The 15,451-nt window shown below is 43.7% G+C and overlaps 1 protein-coding gene across 6 annotated transcripts in view; it reads left to right on the forward strand.

Annotated features, from left to right (window-relative positions):
• Window positions 1-15,451, forward strand: part of THRAP3 (thyroid hormone receptor associated protein 3) — a 30,234-nt gene that overhangs the window by 6,511 nt on the left and 8,272 nt on the right. For 3 of the 6 annotated variants that reach the window (XM_070764128.1, XM_070764129.1, XM_070764130.1), the window contains exons 2-6: window positions 68-148; window positions 3,373-3,534; window positions 7,325-8,209; window positions 12,024-12,776; window positions 14,574-14,746. In XM_070764128.1, coding sequence (XP_070620229.1) covers window positions 3,398-3,534; window positions 7,325-8,209; window positions 12,024-12,776; window positions 14,574-14,746 — 1,948 coding nt within the window. In that variant the 5' untranslated portion in view covers window positions 68-148; window positions 3,373-3,397. The remainder of the gene's footprint in view (window positions 1-67; window positions 149-3,372; window positions 3,535-7,324; window positions 8,210-12,023; window positions 12,777-14,573; window positions 14,747-15,451) is intronic. The other 3 variants (XM_070764132.1, XM_070764133.1, XM_070764134.1) reach the window with 1 other exon arrangement.

Here is a 15,451-nt window from a genome sequence, read left to right on the forward strand (position 1 = left end):
ATTCCTTAAAATATAACACTTAACTTTGTGTGCAGTTCGAATACAAGCTGTTCCCTTTGTTTTGCAGAATTGTTTGCTCTTTCAAGCGGAAGGAGACGTGCCAGTTGACTCTTGACTTCTGTTCAGGCAGAATTAATTTCAAGGCAAGGTAAGTTTTCCAACAACCTGTCATTGTTAATACTGAAGAGGCTTTGAATATTGCATACATTTCATGCAAAATTGTTATAAATATGTTTTTAAAAGCTGATTATTTTTCTGTTACATACACAATATTTCTTTGCTCAGTGACTGTTAAAAATGACTGTTGAAAATAATGGACCTATGACCCATGTCCGAAATTAAGGCTTTCACAGTGCCCAGTAGTCAAAAAGGGCATATGGTAGCCTTCCTGCATTTAGGACCCCACCCCCATCTGCTCCCTGGCAATCTCTGCTATTTTGGCTACCCTGCGTTGTGGCATTTGGTGGTAGCTCTGGGGCTGGTTCTTAAATAAGAGGCCTGGGACCTTCAGCCTCTGGCCTCTGCTTCAGCCCCAGCACTGCCAAGACCGAGAAAGACAAGCGCCACATTGGGTGGGTACCATTCCCCAAAGCGGCATTTGCCCTGGCTGCCCTGTGGCCCCCCACTGATCTTCACCGTCCCACAACATTTTCCTTCTGTCCACTGTTGTTTCTAATCATCAAATCCATATGTTGAAATTTCATATGTTTTTCTATTTCCCACATAAATTCCAAGATTACGTAATACCACTCTATAATGCTCTGATAAGACATACAGTGGAACCCCGACATAAGAGCTGCTCTACTTAAGAGCAACTCGAGATAAGAGCTGGGAGGGGAGAGATATTTTTGTTCTACTTACAAGCCCAAATTCGAGATACAAGCGCCAAGGAGCTGTCTCCTGAAGCCAAACGCTAACTTCCGCGTGCGGCTTCAGGAGACAGCTGCGAAGCGGCGCGCGTGTTTTAAAAGGTTGCAGCCGGCCTGGGGGGCTCGGGGGGGTGCTTGCAGCTTTCTTTCTTGCTCTTTTTCTTTCTCTCTTTTACCTTCCCTTCTATTTCTTCTTTTCTTTCTCCTTCCCACCTTCTTCCCTCCCTCCCTCCCTCCCTCCACTCATTCCTCTCTTACTCTCCCCTTTCATAAGTTTCCTTGCTTCCTTCCTCTGTTCCTGTCCCTTTCTTTCTTTCTTTCTTTCTTTCTTGCTCTTTTTCTTTCTCTCTTTTACCTTCCCTTCCTCTATTTCTTCTTTTCTTTCTCCTTCCCACCTTCTTCCCTCCCTCCCTTCACTCATTCCTCTCTTACTCTCCCCTTTCATAAGTTTCCTTGCTTCCTTCCTCTGTTCCTGTCCCTTCCCCCTTTCTTTCTTTCTTTCTTTCTTTCTTTCTTTCTTTCTTTCTTTCTTTCTTTCTTTCTTTCTTTCTTTCTTGCTCTTTTTCTTTCTCTTTTACCTTCCATTCCTCTATTTCTTCTTTTCTTTCTCCTTCCCACCTTCTTCCCTCCCTCCCTTCACTCATTCCTCTCTTACTCTCCCCTTTCATAAGTTTCCTTGCTTCCTTCCTCTGTTCCTGTCCCTTCCCCCTTTCTTTCTTTCTTTCTTTCTTTCTTGCTTGCTTGCTTGCTTGCTTGCTTGCTTGCTTGCTCTTTTTCTTTCTCTCTTTTACCTTCCCTTCCTCTATTTCTTCTTTTCTTTCTCCTTCCCACCTTCTTTCTTCCCTCCCTCCCTCCCTTCACTCATTCCTCTCTTACTCTCCCCTTTCATAAGTTTCCTTGCTTCCTTCCTCTGTTCCTGTCCCTTCCCTCTTTCCTTCCTTCCTTCCCACCCTCCGTCCATTCATTCACCCATTCCTCTCTTGATCGCTTAAAGCCGGTCCCTGGTGCAAAAAGGGTTGGGGACCTCTGTCCTACAGGATTGGGTGGCAGAGAAGTTGAACATATGTAAATTTAAAAGTTTAAGAAAGTTTACAAGTTAAGTGAAAGAAACTTCATTATTCATTTATATGTACATGTACATTTCTTCATTAAAAACATGTCTTTCTGCATAATTTAGACTAACTTTGTGAGTTTTTTGAGGGCTGGAACCAATTAAAATTATTTACATTAATTCCTATGGGGAAAAGTCGTTCGAGATAAGAGCTGCTCGACTTAAGAGCCCAGGTCCGGAACGAATTAAACTCGTATCTCGAGGTACCACTGTACTGCTTCCAGTTTTGGTCGCTATGCTATAAAAAGATGTTGAGACTGGAAAGAGTGTAGAGAAGAGAAACAAAGATGATTAGGGGAGTGGTTGCAGGACCTGGGCCTGTCTCGTTTGGTGACATGATAGCAGTCTTCCAGTGTCACAGGGAAGAAGGGTCCAAACAATTGTCCAAGCCCCTGAAGGCAAGACAAGTAATAGATGAAAACCTATCGAAGAGAGAATCAGCCTAGAATGAAGGAGCAATTTCTTGACCGAGAGAAGAGCTTGCCTTCAGAATTTGCGAGGGCTCTGTCACTCACCTAGGAAGGATTCTTCTGACTCCGGACATTTTTAAATGCATTAAAAATAAACTTACACTTGAGACGTCATCTTTTTTTCAGTCCTCCTGCTTTAAGCTTCATTCAGAAATGTAATTTGGAAGAAGGTGTGTATGCAGTTTAGGAAATGAGGCTTCTACACTCCCACGAGGTTGCGACTGTTCTCCAAACCTTGGGACACACATGCGCACACAAAGACGCACCTCACTAGCAGTCAGAAGACACAATGAAAACTCTTCAATTTCCCAACACATGGGCAGATTTAACCATGGTTTCTAGGAAGCCAGGGGAAACTGTTAACCATCCTAGCCAAGTCTTCAGTGCAAGATGTCTATAGATGGCCTGTCCAGAGTGGCTGCAGTGTTTTTGCTTGGGCTTAATCTAAATAGAATTCTTATACAAGAGAAGCAAGAGCAATAGGTGAGCGCACGCTGGTATGAGGCGACTTAATAGCAAAACCATTTTCTTATAAAAACTATAATCCTTCAAAGACATTGCAAGTTGACCAGACATTGTAGCCAACATTTGAAGCCCTGAAATACTTGGATAGATTCCTAGTCTGTTTGGGCTACAGAAGACGTCCCTGGTGGCTGCTTGACTGTGACTCGGGGTCAGCACCTCTTCCTGAGTTCTAGCATTTCGTCAAGTGGAAAGAACCGGTCACAGTTTCTCTGTTACAGTTTGCAGTCAGGACCTGGTGAACTGACAAATGTAATTAGTTGCTAGACATAAAAGAAGGAACAGGCTTGGTATTTCGTTAACAGAATTCTTGAAGCTTGTGCGATCCCAGTGTTGTCCCTTTTCTCCCTTACTACAGAGGGACAGCCATTGATGTTGGTTACGTTTTCTTTGTTGACAGATTGAAGTGAGAGGATTTATCCGAGATGTCAAAAACAAATAAATCAAAATCAGGGTCCCGTTCTTCCCGTTCAAGATCTGGGTCCCGGTCTCGGTCTCGGTCTTTCTCAAAGTCTCGATCTCGGTCTCGATCAGTTTCACGATCAAGGAAACGAAGGCTCAGGTAAGTATTTTTACTTGAAAACCAAGTGTTTTCATCTTCAGATGCTCAGAGGAAAAGAACGTCTACTGTACTACAATGGCCTGCTAGAAGTTCTACTTCAATCATTTTATCAACATGATTCTTGACCTTTCACCAAAAGAAACCCCATGATTTCCATATTTGTGGAAGGGTTTTTTTGAGAGATAGTTTTTGGCCACTGGCAAGTATTTGCTTTTCTTGTTCTTTTATTGTTGAGGAATTCTATTAAGAAAACATCAGCTAGTTGACAGATAAAAGAGTTGCTTAAAAACATTGTGTTTTGCGGTTAGTTCCATTCTCCTGTTCAAGAGAAAAAAGTAACTGCAGTATTTTATTTATTTATTTTTGCTGTTTATAAGCCACCATTTCCTTCCGGACTCTTGACAGCAAAAAAACAATATAAAACAATATAAAAACAAATTTAAAACTCCTAATGATAAAACATTCATATCTATTCAGCCGGGGCAGAATGGTATAGTTTGTCGGCCCCAGGCCTGCTGGCAAAGCCATGTTGTCACGGCCATTCTGAAGGTCAGGAGGGTGCGCATCATGCGGCTCTTTCGGGGGAAGTTGGTTCCATAGAGCCAGAGCTGCCACAGAGAAGGCCCTCCCATGCGGTCCCACCAGCTGACACTGTCTGGCTGATGGGACCTTGAGAAGACCAACTCTGTGGGCCCTAATCGGCTGCTGCGTAAAATATGTATGTGTAAAATGTTTTGATTTCCCTTCAAAATCAAATTTGTAGTTACATTGTAAGACAATAGAATAGAATAGAATAGAAATTTTTTTTATTGGGCAAGTGGGATTGGACACACGCGGAGCTTGTCTTGGTGCCTGTGGTCTCGATGTACATAAAAGAACAGATACATTCGTCAAGTATCATACGGTGCATCACTTAATGATAGTCACAGGGTACAAATAAGCGATCAAATCGTATTGGGAAGCGGTCAGTATAAATTGTAAGGATACAGGTGACAAAACTCCAGCCATGAGTGGGAGGGCTGCCAAGATTCCAAACAGCATCGCAAAGTAAGTCAGAGTCAGAGGCAAAGTGGTCCCAGTTTTATTAGCAGAGCCATGTTGGCACATCTGGGAGAAGCCCCGCATCGGAAGCCCCCGGGGAGGTTTCTGCCCCCAGCTGAAAGAGCAAGCCCTTGCCCCCACACGCCCAAGTCCATCACCTTGGCCAACCTTCACCTGCCAATTTGGCAGCAACCCCCATCTCCTTCCATGCAGGTACAGGAATGCCAAGGCAAAGGACGGCCTTGACCATCTGGAAGGGATTTGTTATGGCTACCTGCAGACCTCCCAACGACCCCTCCCTAATCCCCACAGCAAAGAATGCATTTTAACAATGGCAGAAAGCGTGGCAGGCCTGACAAGGAGATGGATGGTGGGAAGTAGGGAGAAGTAAATAAAAAACAGTTCAATACAGACGGAAAGCTAGTGATTTCAACTCCCTGGTCTGAATATTGTGTTGTTAAATTCCAATAAGGAAGAGATGGTTTTTGGTGTGCTTTTCTGATTCCTTATCAAACTTTTGACATCTTCAAAAAGAAAGGAACAGCTGCTCAGGGACCTGCCTTGCCTGTTTACGTGGTGACTGCTTTCCAGAAACCGATTAGTCTCCAAATGGTTTCCTTTTTCTTGGCTTCCTGTTGGGTTTTATGACATGTTTAAATAATTGAAATTATTCTGCGTTTTGTTAGGCTACAGACCTAAGTCATTGTTAATCATTAGAATGTAGTTTTTGAAAGAAAGCTTTGGGAAAGGCAACTGTGTCGTGCAGTGAAACTGAAGGGGGGGGGCTTCCTTTCCAGAGGGCGAAATCACTAGGACCCTCTGCCTAAGGCTGGGAGGAGAAGGCAGCAATGTTCAGAAAAGCAAATGGAAGCAAGCTTTGTGTGGAAACCTGTTGGAGAAATGTTAGTTTTGTGAATGGTTTGATTAAAGAAGTGAAGTGAAATAAGCTGGCATGTGCAAATCATTTGGGAGAAATGTAGCCATCTCTCAGAGGTGGGATTCTTTTCTTCAGTCTAAAGGCTGCGGATCATAATCCTTTGGTGGAGGAAAAAGCTGTAAGCAGCTGGTTGTTTTCAGTGACTCGGTTGGGAAAATTGGCTGGATTGTATTTGCATCTCTCCGGAGAGTTTATATTTTCTTCAGTTTGACAGTCTGTTTAGTTTGTGGTATGAGTCAGTCATTTGCCTCTCTCTTCACTTCCCCTAACTTTGTGGAGTGATTTTATTATTGATTATTTAGGCCAAACAAAACCCTCTTGACTATTGTACAACTTGGGCTGCATTCCATGCTAGGGTGTCTTTTCGAAGCGATTTTTTGTGAACAGCCTCCAGGCAACTGGGCTTCAGTAATTGTTAACATAACCGCTTGGGGATTGGCTCTTCTGTGGGCTGATTAGTTTTTTTAGAACTACTGTTAATTGGCTCACTTGCGTCGCATGCAGTAGGCTGCGTGGCTGTTTCGTCTCTCTTATGTTCCTGGAACTGTTTGCGAATGAGACAGTATCCCAGGTAAGTGGGTCTCTTTCCTATTTTTATCAGGGAGGAAGGAGTATGTTGTGTCGCTACACAGCAGTGACTCACTACGTTCACCTACATCCTTGTAACAAGGCTGCAAGATACGTTAGGCTGAGCATTTATGTTCCAAAGTCAGGATCTGGGTTTCCCTGGTCATAGCTTTGTCCTTCTATAACTACATTGGCTTTGTAAGGTGATGTTAGTTATACCTTTTTTTTAGCAAAATAAAATGGACTTGCTCAAAGCTGTACACATGTCACAAAGTTACACCTCCAGTGTTACATGAGCTTACTATCTAATCATAAAGCTTTGTTCAGCTTTATAGGAGATTTCAGCTTTTTTTACTACAGTGATACAGACCAGACTTGGTTCTGTTCACTTTTTAAATGTAATTTATCTGTTTTGGGGTTTTAATTTAAAGGTTTCATTCAATCCCTGCCAGGCTTGTTCTCCATTGCAAGAGGAGTTTGGAACTGACCGATAGTCTTTTGAGGTAGGCTAGGTCAGCAAGAGGCATCACAACAATTACTGGAATTCCCTTACAGGGTGTAACAATAGACCCTTGAATGCCCGGCAGAGTCATATTCTGCCCTTCTCAAGAGTGAGTCCATGCAAGATTACCTGGCAGTTGTTTCCCAGCCCTCTTTCCTGGGCTCCGACTGGTGCATGTCATCTCCTTTGTGTTCCTTTTTTAAAGTTATTTCCCTGCTCCTCTACAAAGACAGATGCGGTCACTGAAATAGTATAGGTTCTTCTGCTTGAACAGAGGGTTGAGCTAGAGGACCTCAGGGTCCCTTCCCGCTCATTCACTCATTCTAAATTCAATTTAATCCATTGTGGTTGATATTTAGAGGGGACTGCCTCTTTCTCAGTAATGTTTTTGTAGGAAAATCAAAGCAACTGCAGTAACCAATTTCTACTTCCAGCTGGTAAATTCGTAATGGTAGCTTTTTAGTAAGGAGGCTTGTTTTGAGAAATTTTAGGAAGGAAATTGTGCTTGTTTTTTATATATATTGGGGTGGCTTTTATGAATTTTTTCACCTAAAACTGTAATTAGATTGGTAAATATTAGATTTGTCACTATGTACTGTTTTTGCCATTGTTGTGAGCCGCCCCGAGTCTGCGGAGAGGGGCGGCATATAAATCCAATAAATCCAATCTAATCTTTATCCTGTCGTGCAAGAAAAAATAGGTTTTTTGTATATTTACCAAGTATCTTTTTTTCTTCTCCTCAGTTCTAGGTCCCGCTCAAGATCATATTCTCCATCTCATAACAGAGAGAGAAACCATCAGCGAGTATATCAGAACCGGGATTTTCGAGGTCATAACAGAGGCTATCGGAGACCCTATTACTTCCGTGGAAGGAATAGAGGATTCTACCCGTGGGGCCAATATAACCGAGGTGGTTATGGGAATTACAGGTCTAATTGGCAAAACTACCGCCAGTCCTACAGCCCTCGAAGGGGGCGTTCTCGTTCCCGGTCACCAAAGAGGCGTTCTCCCTCTCCGAGATCCCGAAGTCATTCTCGAAACTCTGACAAGTCATCATCCGATCGTTCGAGGAGGTCTTCATCGTCTCGGTCATCTTCTAACCACAGCCGAGCAGGGTCCTCCAAGCGATGGTCGTTAAAGGAAAAGAAGTCGAAGGAGGCTCGGGGGTCCCAAGGCGCTGGGGACAACAACCAAGGGGACGACTCCAAGGAACAACCCTTCTCGGCAGGAGCTGCCCAGGATGCCAAGTCTTCCGAGGGGTCAAAACCCTGGCAGGATGTGGGAACCTACGGCACCAGCGCAGCCTCCAGGGCTTCGGCCCTGACAGAGTTGAGTCCCAAAGAGCGGAGTCCGGCGCTAAAGAGCCCTCTCCAGTCAGTGGTAGTCAGACGCCGGTCGCCCAGGCCAAGCCCACTCCAGAAGCCCAGCCCGACCTCCTCCAACCCTTCCCAGCTGGGCTCAGCTCTGCAGAGTGGCAGCTCCTTTCAGGCAGGCTCACATCAGTTTGAGCATGGCTTAGCCAGCCTGAGCCCAACCAGGAAGAGCCCCGTATGCAAAAGCCCCACAGCAATTAGTTCCATTTATGGGGCCTCTCAGAAGGAGGAAATAGGCTCAGCCTTTTCCAAGAGGCAAGTGGTCTTCACTCCTGGAATAGACTAACGGTTCCTTTTTTGGGTTGGGAGCTGGACGCACAATTTAGCTGATAAAACTTAGTGTGGGTTAGTGGAATGGTGGCCCTTTCTTCGATGTGGCTGTGGAACACGCTGCTCTTGGTGGGGCTGCGGTGGCGCAGGGGCTAGAGGGCCGCCCTGCAGGCTACGTCTGCTGAGCACTGGCTGCTGGCAGTTGTGGCCTGACTAGGCCCAGCCACCCTTCCAAGGTTGGTAAAAGGAGGAGGACCCAGGTTATTGGCGACATGCTGACTTGCTCAGAGAGGGCCGGAAAGCGCCTGGAAGCCCTGCATCGGTCTGAGGGCTACTGCTGTTGGATATTTACTGCTAGCAATGAATTGGATCCAGACTAAATTGGCTGCTGTTCATTGCGCTGAGATTTAAATCGTAATGAAGAGCACTTTATATTATTTTAACAAGCTGTACCTAAACCAGGCTTCGTTTGGGTCCAATTCATTTCATGAAAAAAGTAACCAAATTAAAAGAAATAAAAGAGGCATTTTGTGAAACTATTCCACACCCTGAATGCATGTTTTACTTCAGTAGTTTTAAATGCAGGCAGCCCTCAACTGAGAAGCATTAGTTTAGCAGCTCTTCAAAGTCACAGTGGCCCTGAAAAAAGCGATTTGCAACAGATTTTTGGGCATCTTATCACTGTTACAGCACACACAACCCGCACATACACACATAGCCACGTGATCAAAATCTGGCAACTGGCAGATATCTATCAATGGTTGCAGTGTCCTGTAGTTTAAGTTAAGGGCTACCTATAATATTACTCACATAAATAGTTGAAGTTCAATTAAAAATGAATTGAACAGTGATGACACATTTCAGATTCAAAGCTCTATTCAAAATATTTATAAATATTTTAAAATAACCTTATTTATATATTTTAGAAATTGGAGATAAATCTCCAAGTGGTTCACATTCTGACTTTACTGATAGGTACAAATCACATATATACATTAAATATAGTTTTAAAAATGGCCACCTGAGAAGTTAAATTCAGTTTTGATTTGGGATTGGATTCATTCCAGAATTCATCTTTTTCATGCATTTTCCAGAACCGTCTGAAACTGTCCCACGTGACGGAGCTTGGGTTTCCCTTGGCTTTAAATTAACCCATTCCCTGTTCCCTCCACACGAATGGGATTTTCATTAGGCTTTACTTAGCAAACAGCCAGCTTGCCATGGAAATTTTGTCTTTGCCCGAGGGAGTGAACAGGTTTCGAATGAATTGATAGAATGAAAATTGTGAACAGTGGAGCCATGGAAACCCAAAATCCATGCTTGTTGTGAAACCCAACCAGTGGCATTGTCACACTCATTGAAATAGACCAGTCACCTGTACTTAAATGTTAGGTGGCCTGTAGAAGAAACCTCAGCCTTGTGTTTTCTGCATCCCTGTCTTGGCCACACTAAGCTTCTGTCTTGGATTATTAAACCTCCGTTTGTGGCGTTATTATCCAGTACAAATCCTAGGTGAGAGTAGCTAGTGGAATATGAAATTATCCCATGGACTATAAACTGATGTTTACTGCCACTAATCCTAATACCAGTAAAAGTAGCTACGTTTTTCACAAACATTAGTAAGCAGAGCAGACAGCTAATTAAAAAGAGAAGCCAAAGCTGTTGAATCTGGCAGCAGTGCCAGGGGGGGTGGGGGGGGGAGCATAAATCCCAAGGGTTCTCAGAAAACATCCCCATATCACCAAACGGGTATTTATTTAAAATGTAAAAACAGGAATTTCTAAACAAAAAAATGCACACGTTTTAGCACTTTCTCAGTTGCTATTATTTTTAGAATTGGACGGTTTTAACCCAGGATGGAAGGCAGTTCCTTAGGGTGCTTGTTGAGCTTTCCTGGAGGATTTAAATCCTCAATGTGTGAAAAGGCTCCGTGCTCCAGTAGGGTCCAGTCTTGGCAAGGAATGGCACAAGTTGCACTGGCATTATTGGGGATTGACAGGATAGAGCTGTGATTTAACTAATTATTGGCACTCCTGTATGGAGATATTTCCCCCCTAAACATATAACAATAGCTTCCTTTAAAAAAATTTGGTAATAACAGTAGCCCTTTGACTTATGTACTGCTCCATAGTGTTTTACAGCACTCTTGAGAGGTTCACAAAGGAGTGAGTGGTTTACAAGATCAATGGAGCAATGCAACTATGTGGCCAATAATTCTGGGTCTAACATAAAACTAGGCCTCTGCTGTCCAGTGGGGAAAGTTTTGTATTCTTATCAGGGAAGCTGATTTTTAGACATGACTGGAATATCATTAGGGCTGCATTGGGATTGCTCTTACAGCTATCGTTTATTTGTTGCTATGTGGCAACATAAGCTTTGGTGATCCAAGGCAGAGCGCAATTTGAATAGACCGATGGCTTATGTTCACAATATGGGGAATAACAGGAATACATTTCCTCAGTTTACCACGTTAAGTGGTATGTTTTAAACTTAGATTCTTCTTTTCTGAGAGATTCCTAAGAGGTCTAGTATCAGGTATAGAAATATTATTAATCTTTGTATACCACCATTACGTAATTGACCAAACAAACAAACAAACAAACAAACAAATAAATAGAGTTCTTAAATAGTGGCTTAAATAAGTAAGCCAGGTTACATGCATACAAAAGAGTTGTTAAAAATAACATAGGAATGTCTTTAGAGGCGGGGGGGGGGGGGTAGGAGATTGGTCTTAATTTGCCATAAATAGAAATCGTGAGACCTATTATTTGTGGAGGTTTTTTGATTTTATAAACATTGCAGAAATGTGTTGAATTTCTGAGTGTACAACTTTCATTTTTAACTGTGTTACCTCTTCAGCCATCCATGATAGCAAATAAGGTCGTATAAGTCAGATTTCAGAAGACTGGAGCCGAACCCTTCTGGTATGCTTTCAGAAGCATTTGCCAAGACACTTGAAAGGATGCAAGAATTGTTGGCTTCATTCTAGCAAGTGTCCCTAGCTGTTCAAAAGTCAACTGGTACACCCAGTAAAAATTAAATAATGAAAATGACAGGTGTGTTATACATCCTTAGGCAGCAACATGACTTATATGTTTTAAAAATAGCTGCCATGTTGTGAAAACATCCATATACGGATGTTAATTTTAGCTGATTTGGTCATCTTGATAATGTATACACTCCTTTTAAAAGCCCACTTAGTATGGAAGGATATATTGCAGCTAGAACTGTTTTGAATTCCACCTCTGATTGAACATGAAACTATTTTTAAAGCTAGATGCAATAATTACTAGTATCATATTAAATAACCAGATCTAGTTAAACATTGCCATTCTTGATGAGTGTTCATTTCCTCCCAGCCAATTAAGCATTTTCCCCATTAACTTTTTTGCTTTTATTTGTGTTTTGAATTGTCTTTAGCTTCCATAGGAGACATGCCTTCAAATATTTGAAGTAGCATATGAGCCTTTTATTTCCATTGTGTGTTACTTAAAAGCACAGCAGTCCAAAAGTGAGAATGTTGATGGGTTAATTCTTCAGAAACAGGTTTGTAGATGAATACACAGGTTGGGTAAGATCTTTTACGTATTTTCTGCCTTCTAGCTGTGGCAAAAGATTGTAGAAAGATTGACGTTTTGTTGCTGTTGCTAAGGTACTTGTTCTCAGGTTCAGGTGTTAAACAATGCAAAAGAAGCTAAGTAATCATGGGCCACACAGCACCAAACAGGATCTTTTCCAGATGGTGTGATGAAACCTTCCAGGAATAACGGCTTGAAATATCCCCTCTCTTTACTCATAGATACCTGGACGAACAAAAAGCTGAGAATGGGAAGGACAAAGAGCAGAAATTGACCAATGTGGAAAAGGACAAAATGAAAGAGAAAGGAAGCTTTTCTGAGATGGGGTTAGCGGATGGTAAAACAAAGTTGGATCCTTATGCCTCTAAGGCTGATGCAGAGAAGATGTATCGCGGGAATCAGTCCCCAAAGCGCTACAAGGCCCGAGATGATTTTGAAAAGAAAATGGCTGAGTTCCACAAGGAGGCCCATTATGGCAAAGAGGATCCAGAGGAGCCAGAGAAGAAGGTCAAGGGCAAAGGACGGAAGGAGTCCAATTTTGATGAGGATGACGATGAGGAGCCCAAGTTTGTGAAGACGGTGCCTGCTTCCAGCAAAGGCCTCCAGGACGAAGACCGGGCAGGCAAGTGGGAAGGCCTGGTGTATTTACCTGCAGGCAAGGAGAAGCCCAGGAAGGCGGAAGAGATGGCGGAGGAGGCCTATGCCGACTCCTCCAAGAAAGACGAGAGGCAGGCGGCCAAGAGAGCAGAGGCCGGGCACCGGGGGTTCGTCCCAGAGAAGAATTTCCGGGTCACCACCTACAAAGCAGGCCCGGAAAAAATGGCCACTTCCCCCCCACTCCGAAAGGTCCCCGAGAGCAGAGAGAAGCCGGGCCTGCGGGGAGAGGGCCTGGCTGCGGGCAAGTCCTCCTTTTCCATTACTCGTGAAACCCAGGTCAACCTTCGGATGGATTCTTTTGACGAGGACCTTGCTCGGTGAGGCATTCGTTCGGCCGTCTGGCTTTTTAGGGAAAGGAAGAAAACGGGGGGGGGGGGGGGGGAGGAGAGAGGTTGGGGAAGATATATGGATGTTTCTCCTATTCCCTCTCTCAATAGGATAGATCAGGAGCCGTTTAAAAATAAGCCTAAATTTATATTTATAGAGCACTGTACTCATTCTTGCTGCTAAAAATAAATGGGTGCCAGTTGCTTCGTAAAGAAAGTAGTATGAACTAAATATAACATTTAGTGTTAACACAAAAAATGGGGGCTTTTTTAGCACGCAATCAAAAGTAAAATGTTGGCCAAGGAAAAGTTGCGTGGACCTGGGTTACACTCTGTTTAAAATGAAAACTGAAAAAGATCCTTACTGAAGCCCCATAAGAGGGGCTATTATTGTTTTATTTACTTGATTTAAATAGCCATTCATTGACTTACATTAAAATACATAAAACATTTAAAAACCGATGTCGGAGCTCTACCAAGCAAGCCATGGAAGGGACCTCGGAGGTCCTCTAGTCCAGCCCCCTACTCGAGCAGGGGACCCTAGGCCAGCGGTGGCACGTGAGGCATCGGCCACTTGTCAGACCCAGGGCGCGTGGGCACGCGGCTCAGCTGATTTCCAGCCGTTAGGAAAACCTCCTGGGGATGGAGAAAAACAGGCCAACCAGACGCCTGAGGCTGGTGCGCATGTACGGGAGGGGGGGCAGTGCAGAGGTGGCATGCATGTGCGGGGGGAGGGCTTGGCGTTATGGGGGTGGACACGCACAACCCAAAAAGGATGTTTGCCCTCAGTGCCACAGGGACACGGCCATTTCAGAGGGAGGGAGGGGCTGTCCCGTCTCTTCCTAAAAGCCTCCCGCCATGGAGCACCTTCCGGAGGGAACCTGTCGCTCTGGTTGATTGTGCGCAGTGTCAGGAGGTTTCCCCTCAATCCCAGGCGGCTCCTCTCGTTCGCTCCTTTCCACCCATTGATTCTTGTCCTGCCTTCTAGAACTTTGGAAAATAAAATTGATCTCCTCCTCTTTGGAGCAAACCCTGGGGTGCTGCTGCCCTGCCTCCCCTGGCCCCCCTTTTCTCCAGGCTACCTGGACCCAAATCCTGAGACTGTCCTTCGTATATTTTAGACTCCAGACTTTAGAAATAGCCCAGTTGGGAGGGACCTTGGAGGTCTTCTAGTCCACTCCCCTGCTTAGGCAGGAAACCCTACACCATTTCAGACAAATGGTTATCCATCATCTTAAGGTACCTCTAGTCACCTTTGCACTTTTTCCAAAGTCCCAACATATTTTTTGTAATGTGGCCAAAACTGAATGCAAGATTCCAAGGCTTTATAGAGCGGTACTAGTAGTAGCTCTCACACCTGGAATTCCACTCTTGGTTTAGTTATAGGTAAATTATGCATGTCTAAAAAAAATAACCAATGCCTATTATTTCCCTTTTGAAATCTGAACTGATGTCATGGTTATACACACCCACTCTAATGCTTCACTTACCTTTTTATACTAAAGCAACACTGTGCTTGTTGTTTACCGAAACAACACATAAGTCTAAATGCTGTTGCTGGTGGCTTAATGGGCAGCGTTGGTCCCTAAGGGCTGTGAAATAAAAGCTCTTAGTGTGGGTCTTGATTTAGAGAAATAATGCCAGAAGAATAATCCTCAGAAGCTGGGTATACCCTAAACTCTTGACCTTTATATAGAGTGCCACGTTTTACTTGATTTCTCGTCTGGAAGTGGCCCTCTGTGGCAGGTGTCACTGTTCATACATGATCTTTTACGTGTGTCTTCACAGCCCAAGTGGGATTTTGGCACAGGAGCGCAAGTTGTGTCGTGATTTGGTGCACAGCAATAAAAAGGAACAGGAGTTCCGTTCCATTTTCCATCACATCCAGTCGGCCCAGTCTCAGCGAAGTCCCTCGGAGCTTTTTGCTCAGCACATAGTGACCATCGTCCATCACGTGAAAGGTGAGTCCCCTGGACTTTGTCGGCCATCCCAGCACTGCTGCTTCCTCAGTGGTCTGCAAACTTTCCTGTGTCTTTTTGGTGGAACAAACGGAGAAATTCTTCCATAGGGAGATTAGATTGATAACTGGCCAGGGCAGTGGGTTGGACTAGAGGACCTCCGAGGTCCCTCCTGGCCCTATAATTCATTTCTATATTTTATAGGAAGTATTTCTGAAAGATTCTGGAACAATTTCTTCATTTTACCTCTTAGATTATTTTGATTCAGTTCCAGTTGAACTTCTATTTAGTTGTTCTAAGATGAGTCAAACAGAAATAAATTAACCCAAATCATATTATCTATTCCTGATTATTGCAAATTATTTATGTATTTACAGTTTTCATATATCAGTATTTTAGATAGAAATCACAGCAGTAGTTGAGGGTGTTATAAACTCTGCAGAGGCTGTTTTGAAAAGAAAGTCCGTAGTCTGAGGTTGCTGGCCCGGCATCCCAGCCTCTCGGACGAGGGAGTTTTATGCATCGTTCTCTTTGAAAGAGACTAGAAATATCTGGGAATGAAGCTGTAAAAATATCACAAGTTAAGACTCGTATTTTGAATGGTGTTCATAAACCTGGAGGCAGCCATTGTGGCATCTGTAAAACCACAGTTACTCACCCGGCAGCTGTAGGCCACACCAACCTTTGTGCTAATTGAACTTCCCCAAC

The sequence above is a fragment of the Erythrolamprus reginae genome, chromosome 11, assembly GCF_031021105.1.
Source record: "Erythrolamprus reginae isolate rEryReg1 chromosome 11, rEryReg1.hap1, whole genome shotgun sequence".
Taxonomy (NCBI): domain Eukaryota; kingdom Metazoa; phylum Chordata; class Lepidosauria; order Squamata; family Dipsadidae; genus Erythrolamprus; species Erythrolamprus reginae.